General features: G+C 45.5%; 1 protein-coding gene across 8 annotated transcripts in view; it reads right to left on the reverse strand.

The window, feature by feature from the left end:
• IL21R (interleukin 21 receptor) overlaps positions 1 to 16,849 on the reverse strand; it is a 21,497-nt gene extending 4,648 nt beyond the window's left edge. The window contains exons 1-8 of one of the 8 annotated variants that reach the window (XM_083799384.1): positions 16,331 to 16,848; positions 9,663 to 9,737; positions 6,415 to 6,520; positions 5,565 to 5,761; positions 4,859 to 5,007; positions 4,252 to 4,429; positions 2,565 to 2,661; positions 1,678 to 1,759 (exon numbers count right to left, since the gene is read on the reverse strand). In XM_083799384.1, the coding sequence (XP_083655510.1) occupies positions 1,678 to 1,759; positions 2,565 to 2,661; positions 4,252 to 4,429; positions 4,859 to 5,007; positions 5,565 to 5,761; positions 6,415 to 6,520; positions 9,663 to 9,717 (864 nt within the window). In that variant the 5' untranslated portion in view covers positions 9,718 to 9,737; positions 16,331 to 16,848. Of the gene's footprint in view, positions 1 to 1,677; positions 1,760 to 2,564; positions 2,662 to 4,251; positions 4,430 to 4,858; positions 5,008 to 5,564; positions 5,762 to 6,414; positions 6,521 to 9,662; positions 9,738 to 12,682; positions 15,065 to 15,095; positions 16,308 to 16,330 lie in introns of those variants that run through there. The other 7 variants (XM_083799385.1, XM_083799383.1, XM_083799389.1 and 4 more) reach the window with 7 other exon arrangements.

A 16,849-nucleotide genomic window follows, 5' to 3' on the forward strand; every position in this document is an offset into this window, starting at 1 on the left:
CTCTTTTTCTGTCTTAACTTTTCTCTAACATTTTCACTGTTACCTGTGCAATCCAGGACTCTTCTGTGCAAAGCTTTCCTATTGTCATTTGCTGATTATTATTCACAGAAGTTTCCTAAACACTTGCTTTAATGCAGGCAGGATGCAATTGAATAAGCCTTAGATCAATTGTTGTTGTTTTTTTGCCAGCTGATTATGATGACTGTTCACATATTATTGAGGTTGCCACATCCTCTTGACACCCTCTGCATCTTGTGCTGTGGCTGTGTGGGCGACTGCTGCTTTATTCTGCAAATTTATTAAATTTCTCAGAAACAACTTAGCTTTAGCAATATTGTAACTGATGCTCATTCCCTCCTAGCAGCACTGAATGACCTAATTAGAAAGTAGCAGTGGCATCATTCCTGCTGAGCATGGTGAAGCAACAGGATTCTCTGACAGGAGCATGGCTATTGGTGTCAAAGGGTGGCCTCAATTCCACTATGAGCACTATCCCTTGGCTATTAGGAATTCCTACACTGGGTCCACCTGGTACTTGCTCCTTTCTCTGGTAACAACCAGTGCCAGTGGCCTCAGAGGTAGATGCAAGTACCCTTTGGAAACAGATATGAAAAGCTGGGCTGAAAAAGGAAGGCAGGAAAAAGAAACACAATCACTGCAGGCTTCAGCTTGAATGGTGCCCATGCAAAACTTGCCATTTAACCCAATTGCAAACATCAGCCATTCAACAGTGGGAAAGTACATGAAGATCATTAGGGCCCAGCTGGTGTCCCTCTCACAGTGTCCAAGAAAAAGCAGAAACAAAAAGCAGACACTGAAGTGTCTCTTATCAGTGCTGCTGATCAGCAGGAACAACAGGAACTTGCTCAGAAAGAGGCACTGATGTCTGCACTTACGTGCCAGCATCTTTACTGTTTGATAATGGCATTGTGGGTTGCTCTTCAGTTTAATACAAACAACGTCTATGTATACTCAATGTTCTTTTACTTTTGTGTCTCAAAAACTCCAGCAAACCCTGCGGTCTTTGCAAGCCACTTTGTCAGATGAGCAAGTTTAGCTGGTGTTAAATGAGAAGAGAATTTGTGAGGGCTAGGTAAAGTTGCTCACTTCACAAAGATTATTCCTTAATAGGGAGGTAGCTGGACATACAGTATTGTCACACGAGTTATTTGCCTCCCAGAGCTCTACTCACCTTTCCAGGATGTTATACATACCTGTTGTCTGCATAAGTGACTCTCCAGAGAGAGCTACAAAGCTTAATGTTGAGCCTGTGTTACTGCAGAGACTGGACTGGGAGATCTGGCTCTACAGTGAAGTCTACTCCATGCCCTTCATGGCAGCATGGGATTGGAGTATTGGAAGAATCCCAGTTACTGTCCTGGTGTCCCTTTGTCCATTCCCTTCACAACCTCAGACTTCACAGTTCAAATATGAGCTCAGCTCACCTGCTAAGACGGTACCTACAGGGGATGAGCAGCACAGGCCTGGCATAAATATCTTCCCAGCACAGAACCTACACTGTTGGGATCTGGTCCTCATCTGTACCCACGCAGCATTCCTTTGAGATAGCTTTCTCCCCTTACTGCCCTAACGAGAATCTCTTGCCCAGGAAAGAGTACTGGGTCTTTTAGTTTATCTTTGTCATGTGCTCCACTCACTTATGTGGCCCATTTATACCTTGAAATCTCCATTATGCACCAGGTAAAGTGGTTTGAAAAAGGGAGCTGGGTCTGGGATGCAAGCCATCTTCTTCCACAAGCTGGAAAAGAAAAGAGAAAGGCTTTGGGGTTTAGCACACATTACAGATCCAAAACAAGGCATCTCCAGAGCCAATTCAAGCAGCTGAAATCACTAAAATCAGTGGATGGGGATTCAAGGATGTCTTGTGCTGTTGGAGCCATCTAATGGCCTTTCTTGTGAGCAAGGCCTCTGATGCCTCAGCCCCCACGACCTGTGCACAAAAATACTCACGCTCCATTTTTTCCCCTCTCTGGAAAAGTACCACGTGCTCAAGGTGCCATTTTCCTCAGGCTGGGTTGGCTAGTGGTCTGCACCCACGCGCAGAACTCTGCTTTATGTGCTTGTTCTGCAGGCATGGGCTGTGCCAGCCCTGGTGCTGCACCAGCACAGCACCGTCTCTGTGGCAGGGTGCACACTGTCCCTCTGCAAGGGCACATGGCCGTCCAAAAAGGGGAGAGACCCCGTGCCTGCACTGAGGGAATTGCATTAGCTTTGGAATAGGGCAGGCTGCTACTCCTGTCTGGGCATTTTCAGAGCATGGGCAGGACCAGGAAAACAGCCCAGGATGGATGGGTGGCCTCTACTTAATCCCCATGCACCAGTGTCCTGTTCCACCCAGCCTGCTGAATGGCAGCAAGGCCCCCAGAGAAAAGCAAGGCACTCTTAGCAGTACATCAGATGGAGACCTTACTTTGCTGGCCCTCACAGGCCCACAACTGTGTCTGTGCATGACTGTACAAGGTGTAAAAAAGGATGCATGTGAATGCCCCATCTTTGGCAGAATAGAATAAGGGAATTTACTCCACTTCCCTAAGGGCTCTTACCTCTGATGTTTGGCCAGAAAGGCTGCGATTGAGGCAGTGATCACCAGGACAACAACAAACAACAGCATCCATCCCATGCCTGCTGTCTGTGTCACTGCTGGAGAAAGAGACAGGGTTCATTCAGACTCACCTTGCATTTAAATAGACCCTGGTCAATAAAGGAGCAGATGGTGAGAGAAGACCCTGAATTTCTACCCCAGATTTTCCCTTAGGGATGCTGAGGCCTGTAGCCCAGCCCCCTGTACATGCAGTCAGGTATGAACGAAGGTGCTCAGAGAAGACTGCACCAACAAAAGGAACTGTCCATCAGTCTGGTGTAGCCAGGCCAGAGGGCAGCTGACAATGAACATGACTGGGGCAGAACAGCTCACTGTTCCTAAGACTCCTGGTGTTTCTGACTTCTCTTGATTTAGGGACACCTCCACAGGTAATCCATGAAGTGATCACCCTGCTGCCACAGTACCATTTAGTATTTCTATTTGAGCTGCGGATCAGCTTGAGTAGGGAAGCACAGCATGCACTGCTGACATTGACCACAGTCATCCTGCCCTCCCCTCTGTTTGAACGAAGTCTTTGGTTTCAGAGCCTGTTCCACCATGGCAAACACCAGTGTACCTCTGTGCATAAGGCAGATCCCTGCAGAGTGGGAGTAATGGCTACTGAATGAAACACCCATGCCTAGCATGACCATCAAATATAGGAGTCCAGATATGGAACTTAGCCCTGAGAGCAGGCTTCTTTTTCCCCTCAGCTGAAGGCAACACGAAACTCCAGTAGTGCAGGTACCTCCACTAGATCTTTCCTATTTCTGAAAGCTGCAAGCAGGACCCTGGAAGTCTGACACTGTGAAGGAATGTAGAAGCTGCACTCCTGCATTGGCAACAAACCTACAGCCAGCCGTGCCAAACCCTCCTCCCATGCTGTTGTCCTGGTTTCAGCTAGTATAATTTTCCTTCTAGTAGCTGGTGTGGTACTGTGTTTTGGATTTAGAATGAGAATAATGTTGATAACATGCTGTTTTAATTGTTGCAGAGCAATGCTTACAGTAAGTCAAGAACTTTTCAGCTTCTCATACCACCCTGACAGTGAGGAGGCTGGGGGTGCATGAGGAACTGGGAGAGGACAGGGCCAGGACGTCTGACCCAAACTGGCCAAAGGGATATTCCATACCATGTGGTGTCATGCTGAACATTTATATGGGATGGCTGTTTGCGGTGTGGGGAGAGGGACTGCTGCTCAGGGACAGCCTGGACAATTGCAATGTGCATCACTTACTTTGTACATATTATTACTATTATCATTATTATTTCTCTTTCTTTTCTGTTCTAATAAACTGTCTTTATCTCAGTCCACAAGCTTTTACCACCACCACCCCCCCCCCCCCAATTCTCTCCCCCATCCCACTGAGGGTGGGGTGGGTGAAGGATGAGTGAATGGCTGGGTGGTGCTTAACTAAATACCTGCTGGATTAAACCACAACAGCTGTAAAGTGGGCTTTGCAGCCCAGTAAGATCAATACAGACAGCACATACCTGCCCAAACTTACGGTTCATGTACCCGTAAATCAAGCCAAACATGCCTGCCTTTAATAGACTATTTAGCTTTTGCTCTAATTAATTAGATTTGATTTCTAGAAGCATTCTCTGATGTTGGACCAAGTGGAAGGGCAGGGAAAGCTAGTATCTACCAGTAGGGTTGGTTTTCAGTGTCAGCGGGGAACTCCATTCACTCCAAAATCCACTGTAGCCAGTGTCTTCTCGGGGTCTGGCTCTCACTTGGAACTCATACTCAGTGTTCCCCTGAAGTTCCTGTGGCAGGATCACCAGTGTCCGTTTATCTTCATGAACAGATTTAGTCTTCTGACTCTGTGAACAATTAAACACCAAATAGTTAAGGCTGGAGTGACTACTCCCATATTACTCTCACTGCTGCACAGTGTGGAGCCCTGCAAAGGAATCCCCTCTGCTTTCATATCATTTCTGTGGCGCCATGTTCTGGCTGGTCAGTAGCATGTGGCCTTGGGGGATCCTTCCATGAAGGACAGAATAAGAAGCAAATGACCTACTAGTCTTCCCCACAGGATCTCGTACCTTTCAAGCAGCTTCTGCTTCTCAAATATTTTTTTACTTTTTTTTTTTTTTTTTAAGTTTTGCATGTTTTTGGTCCAGGCAAGCAAAGAGAAACTTTTCAAAACTCTTAGAACCCTTCTTCCACACTAGTGCTCCTGTCCTGCTTCTGCTGGCCTCTTCTTTGCTGGCACATCTTACTTGATGGTAAACTGACATTTCACTTACCTCCCAGGTGTCAGTTCTTCTCTTATAACGCAGCTGATATTCCAGCTCTTCGTTCAAAAAGTAGAAAGAGTTCTGGTAGATGGTTTCCCAAGAAATATTATAACCCTCTCCGAACACAGCAGTCAGATTGAAAGGAGGCTGTGGTTTGACTGTGGGTGAAGACAGGATGGTGTTAATCTTCGCTACATTACTGAAGACACAATAGATGGCCCAGCATGGTATCAGAAAGGCAGAGCGAGCAGGGACCATAACTGCCCCAGTGGTGGTGGGCCATCCTCTCAGAGTGAGCAGTCCTGAGCAGTGCACAGAGCCTCACACCTCAGCAGCTCTGAACATTCCTTGTTCCTGACTCTGCTGCTTGTTTCTGAACTTCCTCATCAGCTAAGGAGCAGGAGGAAATATCACAAGGGCTGATAACCCCTGGGAGATGAGGGAAGTAGAGCACCTTGTTCTACTCATCACATAGGAGGTCTCCATGTAGTCATGGTCACTTGCACAGTTAGGCCAGCTCTAAGGTTAGCCTCCAACATAAAATGTTCTTTAGTTTACAATGACAGCAGTAAAATCACAGAGTCCTGTGTATAGGAGTGCACACTGAACACAGTTCACCACCCTTGGCAGACATGCTCACTCTGTGCCCAGACTGTCCTGGCAGATGGACATAGACTCACGAAATATGTATCAAGCCCACCATTTTTGTACTTACTGTTCTGTACCATATAAAAGCCTTTGGAAATCACATTTCGCCTATCAGCTGTCTCTGTAACATCCACCTGGACTTTGACATCTGCCAGGAGTTCAGACATGTCCACAGTGCACATATACTGTGTGTGGCTGGTGTTCGTGGACAATTGCAGGAGACTGCAGGCAGCCACAGTGTTTTCTGGATTGTCCTCAGGAACCCTGAAACACCAAAACAAAACAAAGGAAGTAGTCCACATCTATTACGTGATGTAGTTGGACTAATCTGTTGCTGAAAAAAATGAGAAATTCATAAGGAAAAAAAAAAAGGCAACATGTTCAAATAAAAATTGATCTTTGAACATTGACTTTTTTTTTTCCCCTTTCTATTTGCTCAGCTCAGCAGCTTTCTGAGAGAAACAGAAAAATTATGTTGAAGTGTTTGTGGAAAGAAAAGCTTTAAAGAAAAGCTGACCATTAGGACTGCACAGCCCAGGACTGCACCCACTTCCTGGCTGGGGCAGAACAGCAGCTATACAAAGCTTGGACAAGTTGCGTGATCCCTTGTCAGCACGTAAAAGTGGAAGCTCATTGTAAGCAGTAATGGGCAGCGTATTCCCAGCACAGGAGAGGAAACAATGCCAAGGAAGCCAGAGTCAGTGTAGCAATCAGTAACAAGCAGCGCAGTCAGTGGCTGCAGGAACCAGGAATTCTTTGCTAGTGTAGAAGCCAGATGACGACTAGAGTATGAAGTACAAATTGAACATCAGCATGGCAGGAGGAAGGAGAACTCTACCTAAGGAAGACAGCAGAAGGACATCACTGCACTATAGCGGTGTTAGAAGTTCCTGCTGCCTCATCCTACTAAGACATACCATGTTGCAGTAAGGTTATATGAACTGGCACTCAGGTCATTTCTCAGGATACAGGACAGGGTCTGTACATAGTCCACAAAACAAGTGAGGTTTTCACAACACATAGCTGTAGGTTTGAAATAAAAAACAATATCAGCTTCCATGCTGAAACAACCAGAATTTTTATCAACATACACAGCCCGTAGGGCTCCTACTGCATCAGAAGAGAACAGACCACTCTGCACCAGACCCCAGAAAATCTCCAGTCATGGAGTACGGATGTGTTCCATCTCTGCAGGAAGGTGAGTCATTGACAGCCAGGTAATTGTTAAAGAAAATTCTTTTTAAATGCTGTTGCAGCAAATTACATGCAGAAATACCAGAAAATGCCCAAACGGTGGCTGAATTTTCAAACGTATCTCTGTCTCCTCTTACACAGTCACTGCACCAGAGTTGCATATTATTTCTGCAAGAGGCCTAGCTTATGTAGCACATAAAAAAGACAAGGTGTCCCATCCAGAAATAATAGCATATTCAAGCATTTTAATGACATAACTTCCTAAATTTTTAGAACTGCCCTTTGCTAATCTAGCATTCATTGTACTTTGCACATTTTAAAAGTGCTATTTTAGTAATTATTTCATTACCATTCTCTCTGTTTACAGTTTTCTACAGCTTGATATCTGCAGCATCAATGCTTTTCATGTCCAGCTCCATAAACTTGGAATAAGCTTTTCATGGAATTTTGGCAAAAAGATATTGCAGCTTTCTAGTTATTATAATTTCTATAAATCATTCTGATACTACATCGGCACAATTTATCAATCACTTAAACTGAAACAGACTGCTAAAGAGAATGTGAGGGGCAATTGTAGAAGTAACACTATGGTCATTAAGAAAATTATCTTGTTTGTAAGTGGTCACAAAACAGCATTTATGCTTTTAATTATTCTGCAGAAGCTCTTCTCACATATCAGCACCTGAGATGTGCTGTACAAAAGAACTATTCTTCTATGCATGACATAGTCTATCTCCCTGAATTTCAAGGCAGGGAAGACCACAGTACAGTGAGAAACGTCTGCATTGGTGAGCCCTTTCTTGACAGCATCATGGGCTGACAAAAGCCTCTCCTGTTACCCTAGGAATAACTATGAGGAGAGACCTGTAGGAGATGTAGTATATCATGGTAGTGCAAACCATGTCTACTACAACTGATCTCTTGCATGTACAATATCACCCCTTTTTGATGGGAGTAAAATTGTCATTGTCTAGGGGTAGGTATCAAGGTAGTTACATCAAATCATGCATGTGTCCTTGCTTATTCTCAAGGCTGTCTCTGGCCTGATGGGAATACACTAGTTCACAGCCATCAGACACCCAAATCCTCTGATGCCAATATTTTTGTTAGTTTTCCTCCCTTTGCCATTCTGCTGCTTGCTTAGTTAGAGAAGCTGCACTCTGGGGAGACCTTGCTGCAGCCTTACAAAAGGGAGCTTATAAGAAAGATGGGGAGGGACTCTCTAACAGGAGCGTAGGGGTAGTAGTTTTAAATTAAAAGAGAAAAGACGTGGCTGTGTTCTGTGGACCAGAAACATCTGCTCCACCACCCAGATCAAATAACAATCCTCACAAACAAGTTGTCTTTGCATTTACAGTAACAATGCACAACAGGTATGTCCAGTATAGGGTGCAGCCTAATTCCAGGCCAGGGTAAATTAAAAGGAAAACAAAGCCCAACTTTTCCCCCAACTTTGCTCACCATAAAATTTCTTGCAAGTCATATGGCACCAGGGCACACAGTGCTTTCCCTAAATGAGTTCTGAGCAGCACTCAAATTTTGTGTACGAGATCCCTGAAGAGGTAGGATGGTGACAGAAGTTTGGGGATGTTTGCAACAGACTCTGGCTCCAAGTGTGTACACGTGTTTTATTAAACTGTATGTGATTCAAATTATGTGGTTGTTATTTTGTTTCATTTTGACTTTTTCATTTCACTCTGACTTCAGAATTTTGTCCTGAAATTTTCATTAACTTCATTTTGTTTCATTTCAATTTTAACTTTTCATTTTGAGCCCTCAACAGGCTTCCTGAGGCCCCTGGTACAGACACTTCTTATTCCAGTCGAGAACAAGACACTTTTTCTTCCTTAGCCTAACTTTACTCTTCTATAAAAAAAGGGGGCTAATACCTCTGCTTTCCTTCAGAGAGGGCAGCAAGTATTAATAAGATAATAAGTATTGCTAATTAGCCTTCTTCTATGCTATTATGATATTAATTAAGAGTCTACTATTCCTAGGCAACTGGAAGCTGCAAGCATCTCTCTTTATGCAAGAATTTGCTAACAAAATTTAGAAGAGGTGAACTTTTTACTGGTAAGGGAATAATTACATGTTAGAATAACCCAGTCAAATCTAGGATGAATTCCATTCTTGGCAGCTTCAGAAACAAAGAACAAAGGATTTTACTTTTAACAGTAAGATCTAGTCTGGTCCAAAATGAGATTATACAGGGTAATTCCCTGGCCTGTATTACACAAAATACAGACTAGACATCACAGTGGCCCTGTATGGCAAAAGATACATCTGAATTCATCTTTTCTGCTAATTCAAGTTTGGAGCAGGTCCAAGGCTCTGTCTAGAAGCAGCATGTGAAATGTTAAACTTGCACCTGTTCCCTGCAGGCACACTCTTGTCACTGCCTTTTTCTGTCCAGCTGACATGTTCAGAAAGTCAGCTCTGAGTCAAGCTGAAGTTTGGATGGTGGGTAAAAATCATCAAGAAAGAGGCAGTGGCCATTTGTACAGCACAGTCCTGAGCAAAGGAGTTCAGAGCAGGAGAGGTTCACGCCACTGTTCTGACTGGCCTGCCAACAGTGGGCATGTGTCCCACGGATACCCAGCTCTCAGCCACCAGAACCTTCCCTGTGGCAACTGTTCTAGGGAGGGACCCAAAGCCCATCTCACCAGAAGACATTTCAGTGCAAGGCAGGCACTACCTCCGCAGTTTTCCTCATTGATGCTGCTCCCTGGAGTGGGATGCAGTTTGGCTGAGCTCTGCCCGGCTGTGCAACCTCTCCCATCCGTCCTCCACTGCCCCCATGAAGACTTTCCCGTAATTCCTTGTCCCACAGAACCCTCTCCACTAGCACTCTGTCTTGTGCTTGTTGTCCCATGGCACTATCATGTCCGTGTGTCTCTGCAGAGCCTACATTAACAGCCAAAAAGGTAAGGCTTGTGGGTGTACAGCTAGGAAAATACATCTGGGAACTTACTGTACTGGAATAAAAGGAAGAAGGAAATACTCTTGAGCCATAGTTTGTTCCTCATGTTGGTTCTGACTGGATGTCCTGGAAAAGAGCAAAAAAAAAAAAAGCCACACACAAAAAAAGAAGAGTTCAGCTCAGCCATCTGCTCATGTGTGTTGGAGGTTGAGGTGGAATTAATCTAGCCTTCATTTACATGTCTAAAAGTGAAGTGCCTAATTTAGGCACGGCATCTCAGCTTTCCTATATGCATTTCTCCCGTGGACTAAGAGTTAGGGGGTGGGGTCCTGCCAACTGGCCATAAAACAGATCAGTGAAGTCTCTGCTCCTTGCCAGCATCATGTGCTCTAAGAAAGCTGCAAAGTGACTGCAGCTTCAGTCTATCCATGCAACAGGAAGACACTTGGGTTAAGTGCTAACCCATTTTTTCTTCATCAGCTTCCTGCAACTAGAAATGGCTTGCAACTAGAAGTGATATTGCTGTGGCTTAAACATCTTTACAGTGAACTAGTCCAATAAGAGTCTGAATGTTATTGTGGGTCTGAGCAGTGTTTGTGAGAACTCACTGATTTGTCTCCCCCATGGTTAAATAAGCATGGACTATCTAGTTAAGGGACTCCATGAAGGCAGACTAAATAAAACAAAAATAACAGTCTCCCACGTGAAACAGAAGAGAATGAAGTACAACACTCTTTGCAGGGGAAGACTGCCTTGATACATTTTGGTGAAAAGGACCTATAGGAAAGTCTTCAGAGAAGGGGACAGCCAGATGTTTATAACAGCATGAGGAAACAGCACCACATACAAATGACTGCTCAGCCCACAGCCCCTGCTCCCAGACCAGGCCCTCAAGCCACATAGTATTAAGGCTGTTTTCACAGTATTTAACTTTTATAGAAATACATAGATATGCACAGAACAAGTTAAAATGAACTCTCTACAGAGTAACAGAGTATTGTCTGTTGGTACCCACTACAGGTTTCAGCACAGTGTTCTGAAACGGGCTAGGCTACACAGGGACAAGGCTTTGGAGAAGCAATCTGCTTTGGGACATAATTCTATTGGAGCAAGTTGCAAGGATGCACAGACAGAAGGGAGGGTCCACGTAGCCTGCCACAGAGCAGCAAGAGTCAGTGACTGAACCCACAGGAGCCCCTCTGCTGGCTGCAACCTACGCTTGCAAGCAACAAGTCCTAGAGCCCTGCAAAACCCACTGGGTTGCAGAGAAGCAACTGTGAAAAAGGTAAGGGGTGAAGAATGGGCAGCAAGCTGCAGTTACCAGAGTGATACACAGGGCTCCTGTCAGGGCCTGGTGCAGGTCCTGGGGTGCCTGCACCTCCCCTACTACTAGCAGCAAACACCCAGTCACCCAGCAGAGAGAATGCCAGTGAGGCCTCTCCTACTTGGGGAATATTTGTGGTGTTTAAAAATTTTCCAGATTTACTCAAATAATGAAAGCAAAATAAATTTAGCAGCTACCAAAAAGCCCCTTTAGACCCATGTGAGCACTGAGACTTGCTCTCAAGGCACCACAGCATACAGATGAGATCAGCAGGGCTCACTCAGGAGGCTCCACAAACACGCCATGGTGACAGCACCTCAGTCCTGCTGCTGCTGCCACTTCTTCCCTTCCAACACCTTTGCCAAATGAAACGGTTGCTCTGGTTCAGCACGGAGCCCCGTGCACCCTGCTAGTCTCTCTTTCCTGCTGCAAGCAACAGGACAGAAGCTCTTTCCCCACACTCCAGCCCTTCTTTCTGCACTGTACATTTCCTTGAGAAAACATCTTTTCCTGACCCCTCTAGTCCCAATTCTCCGTACAGTAATTATGGTCGTTACCACTACTTCTAGTGACACAGTCCCTGATTACTAAGGCACAGCCCACTGCTGAACCACACCCATGCTCCCATGCATCTATCCACAAATCTTCTCTAAGTTCCTTTGGCTCATTCCCTTGAGAAAGGCACCCTGTTATCATGCCACCTGAAACATGCTCACCCAACTCCATGCTAAGACTGGCTGCATCATGAAAGCAACCACCTTGGAGATGGGCAGCCTCCTCCTCAGCTGATGCAGCGTCTGCTCATGACCTCTTAGCATCAAGAGCTCTGTTTCTTGCAGCACGTTCATAGAAGAGCTGTGCCAAATGAACAGGTCACTGAGTCTAGAACAGGCCTAGAAATCACCAGTCCTAAAGTCAGGGCTATGCAATTGTCAACTACCTTTTAAAATCATCTTTCTACCAGCAGAATGCCAAGAAATTCATTGTTGTACTGAGAATATTCAGGGATCCCACTGCCTAGGAAGCCAGCACCCTGCTCAGATGGGCCAAGAGAATGCAGAGTCCCCAGAGCTACTGCTGTTCCTCCTCAGGCCTTCATGCCCTTTCACAGACTGTAACCCAGCATCAGCTCTGGGACCGCGGAGTGAAATAGTGTCCCCTTAGTGCTGTGACCAGCTGCTGAAGCCCAATCTCAATGTTGCTGGTTTGAGACTGCCATGCACCACAGTCTTGGCCTCCCTGTAAGGCAAGACAGACAGTTTGCTGTCTCTTCTTCAGCAGAGGAAAGATTGGATTCCTTTTTTCATTTAAGATTATTTTGCTAAGTATCTGGAAGTAGGGTACTACAAGCTGCCAAACATGGATACAGTCTAAGCTCACAATTTGAAATGTGTCCAGGAACTATATGCACTTGTCAAATTTCCACAGGAAAAAGAGCCTAAGAGTCCAGTTTATGTGAAGTAAAAAAATAATAATAATTTTGATATTTCCAAGCACGAGAAAATAAATGTCACAGTTACAGCCAAGTAAAAGGAGTGGAAGAAGTCTCTCAGTCCACCAGCTACACACAAAAGCAAGCTTTCTTCTTGAAAACTTCATTCTCAACATACACTGCCACCTAATCACAAAGCTAAAGCAACAGGGACACAGGGCCACGTCAGCGATAGAAAAGATTTACAATGAAGTCACAGACATCAAGCAGTAACAAACTGGCAGCAGGGAAACTTGGTGGGAACATGGACATTACCTTGCCCCGTCCTTTCAGCTGTCCATTTCAGCCCTTCAACATCTTCACGGCTGGCCTGGCTAAATCACTACTGTGAATGCAGACACTGCATGCGCGGGAGCTGGAAAGCAGGTGTCTTTCATCAGCACTGAGTCAGAGTAAAGCCTACTTGTGTGCAGCCGGGAGCTGTAGTGTATTGGAATATACAGTGATAGATGGCAGTTGACGTCAGCACTGTATCAGTATTACTGTGCCGATAGAAGGATGTGGTGAGCACAGAGGAGGCAATGAATTCAGGTCCAAACACCCACACACCATTTATGACTGTATTGCTCTGCTCTCTTACTCTTATGTGAGAAAAAGGTGGGAGAGTAGATAAAACAAACTCACAAGCCTTAGATCTCAAAGGTCACTAATGGGCCTGATAGAATTAGTGGCTTGCAGTGGTGAGGTATCAGTGTCAAGGCATTAGATGGTTAAACCTGACTAAATAGTACAGTATGTACCACAACCAAGGCACCCAAGTACCTCTTTGGTCTGCTACCACCTGTCTCTAAAATGGCCCCTGAGACCAGGGTGACAGCACCAACCCTCACACCACAGGCAGGGAGGTGGTCTGGCTCCTGCACAGGTGGTGGGTTCTCCCCCTGCCCTAACTCCATGCCTGCAGCTCGTAGCTGGGCTGGAGGTCTGCAGATTGCAAGGCTACCACTGAGGGAAGATGGTCTATTCTTCTCAGCACATCAAGTGGGGCTAAAGGGGACAATGCATACTGCTTGTGCCCCTGGGCAAGGGGGAAAGGAATTGGAGCAGCACTATGAACAGGACTTGGCACACACAGCATAGTCAGGTGGCAGGAGGGTAAGGATCAAGTAGCTGGAACAATCCAGGGAGACGGCAGCAGTGAAGTGGGCACAAAGTAGCTGGGTGCAGGGTGCCTGTGCTGTGTGTTCCAAGACCTGCTGAGCTAAAAAACATGTACCCACCATGCAGCAGCAGGAGATGCAAAGACTTGGTATAGCATAGCAGCAGATGCTCTGCCAGCAGGGGCCAGCTCACACCCAGAACCCAAGGCTCAGCTAACCATAACGGGAAACTGAAGATACAGAAGAGTCATGGCTGGTTGGTCTACGTACAAAACAATCTTATGGTAGGTTAGAAACAAAATAAACCCCATCCCTCATGTAGACCAGGAGGCAGCAATCACAAACCATAGAGAGTATGAGATTGTCAGATGCTAATGACAGAAGGTCCCAGGTCCACATTCAGTAGTAGTAGCTGTCTCTTATGTACTGATAAGGTATTTGAAAAAAATAATCAGGAGCTTACTGCTACCACCATATATGACATCTTCTTGAAAAGGAGAACCCCATCCTCAAATGGCTGCCAATCCCAGTCTAGAGCAATGAATATACAGCCATGAGGAAACTGTTAATAACGGTACAAGTGAGCAGCTCTTGGATTTCTATGTTGATATACAGGGAGGAACAAGGAGAGACGTCTTTATATCAGGGGATATTCCCAGGAGAAGAATAATACAGAATAATTGCAGCCTAATCAGTTATAAGGAAAATATTAAAGCAATGCATGATTTTTTCATTTTAATAAGTTTGAGGAAAAATACAAGTGTTTAGATGCAAAAATGAATTTATAAGGCAGGTGTGGTTGTAAGAGTATCACCAGTATTACTGTTCTGAAAATTAGCTCTGTAATATCAAATGCTTATTACTGCATGTTTCAGAAGTAGCATGGTTTGGGCCTGCAGGACAATCTCTATCACATAATGCTGTCCCTTCCTCCTTCTGCTGCACAAATTACAGTGCTAGCATAACTTGGAGAGTCCTGCGTAACCACGGAGCAAAAGCTTTACCACTGTCCTGGCCTGCTCACCTCATAACAGAAAGGTATTACTGACTGCCTGCAAAGTATTTAACTTAGTTGCACAGCCTACTTGACCCTGTACTATGCCACACTATTCCCAGCAGTAACAACATCTACAACCCATAGGCAGCATCTGCTGGGACAAACCTTTTCTAGAAGCTCAGGCCTGGTGCCATACTTGTAGGTGATGCATAAACAGGATCCTCTGCATGCATATTGTACCAATGTACAACTGGCACATTGACCAGCCCAGTTAACAGCAGCTACCTTGCAAGCGTAGCCAAGAGACACCATCCCTGGCCTGAATGGTCCAAGACATCTGTTTCCCCTCTCAAAACCAGGGGCAAGCCAGGGGCATTGAGGTGTTTAGTGTCTAGGGGCACAGAAGCAGAGGCAGGTTTGAAGGTAAGTTGTTAGACCTGAGAGAGGGAAGCAGTGGCAGCTGGAAATTGTTTAAGACAGTTCATTTTAATTTAAGGAAGTTTATCCCTCAGTGACTGCCAAAATTCAGATCTGTGCAGTTTCCCTTCTGTGATCCTTGTGAGATGCTTACCTCGTCAGTCTTGGGAAGCCCAGCACAGTGTGAACCACCAGGTCTCTCAGTGGCTGTACCTGCTCTATCCAACCGGGAATGATGTAGGATATAAATGCAGCATCTCCAGAAGTCCTGATAACCTGTTATCACCTGAATGAAGCAAGTCAGCGATCTCACTGTGCAGTGATCATCTCCAAGAACATACCGCTCTAGAGGTACTTTGCACTGTCTGCCCTGCACCTCAGGAGATGCCTGAGGTTCCATGGTACTTCAGAGCAGCTGAATCCAGCTCCCCAAGTAAAGCACTTAGACCTGAAGATTGTCAGTTGCCATGGATTTATGTTGATTCAAGATACAAGGCAACTACTTCCACTCAGCTGTAACCTCAGCACAGCCTGCAGTAGCCATATCCAACAAGCAGCAAGTATAAAGGGCATACCATGGAAGGCTGTGCTAGATTATGGTAGAGTTATTGATGAGACAGAATCGTTTTACCATGACGGGAAGAAGGACGACATCTATATGTATTTATCAGAAACAAAAAATACGAAGGAAATAACAATTAGAGCTAACAATTCCTTTCTCTAGAAGACAGAGTTAGTGATACTTCCAGTTATCAAGTTCATGACGTGGGGAAAATATCTGCACAATCAGTACTACCTTTGTATTTTATTCTTGTCACAGTGGAATTAAAACAATATCCAAAGTATCCTCAAAGATAAAGACCAGGTATTATAATTCTAGAGGCAAAGACACCTTTACTGGCTGGTGACATTTAGGAGGGAGATAATCATGAATTACCATAAGCAATGAGTCAAAAATGACAGGAGAACAGCTGAAGCCTGAGTAACAGTGTTCTACTGGAAGGGAAAGCAATAGAAGAAACCACCTCAAAGCTCAGGAAATAGGGTAAAATATGAATGAGCCAGGCAGAATGCGGAGGTGTTAGTCAGCAAAGCAGCAGGTTTAAAAACAACGAAGCCCCAGCTGGTGGCCTGTGAGCTGACACAGGATGCTGCACAGAGGAGGAGTACATTGCTTTTAGTCTGGGGAATGCTGAGTGCCACCCACACAGACCCCAGCACCCTGCCCTCCTGGCTCCCTTTTGCCTTTGCTGATTGTTTCTTTACAGCCACCAACATTGGGCTCAGCCTCTTATTTTCCCCCAACATGCATTAAGCCTGAACACCTTCTCCATGAAGGCTGTAGTAGGAGGACATTGCTTTGGCTCGTGCCAGAGGAAAAGGGCTTACCTTCACAGAGCTGTGACTACGTACATCTTGCTCACACGGAGGGGAGCACACAGAGGCTTGTGTCTTCTCTTAGGAAATCACCAGATATATGCTGGTAAGCAGAAACAGGAATGACTGCGCCTGTGAACTCACTCGGACCATCTGGAACAGAAACCTACAGCTCTGCTCAGCCTCAGACCCATCACCCTCATCTGCACCATGAAGAACGTGCCCAGAACTCTCTTCTCGCTTTACTACACTGGATCCTGGCTGGTGTACATTCAGCCTACAGGAAAGTATGTTCCCTCTGAGATATCTTCCACACCACCCTCCTCAGAGATCATGGATCCCTCTGGATACCCCACAAGACAGACCCTCCCCAAAAACGTTTATCAGAGGTACATCCCAAAGCTGGGCTCCTGCAGCTTCACAAACTGAGCATCAGCCTTCTCATGTCTGTTCAGCTGATGTATCCCAGCCTCTCCACCGTCTCCTATCACAGCCAATCTCAGGCTGGTCCTGAGTCACTTCAGGCCATGC

Source organism: Anser anser (genome assembly GCF_964211835.1).
Source record: "Anser anser genome assembly, chromosome: 15".
In the NCBI taxonomy this organism is placed as follows: domain Eukaryota; kingdom Metazoa; phylum Chordata; class Aves; order Anseriformes; family Anatidae; genus Anser; species Anser anser.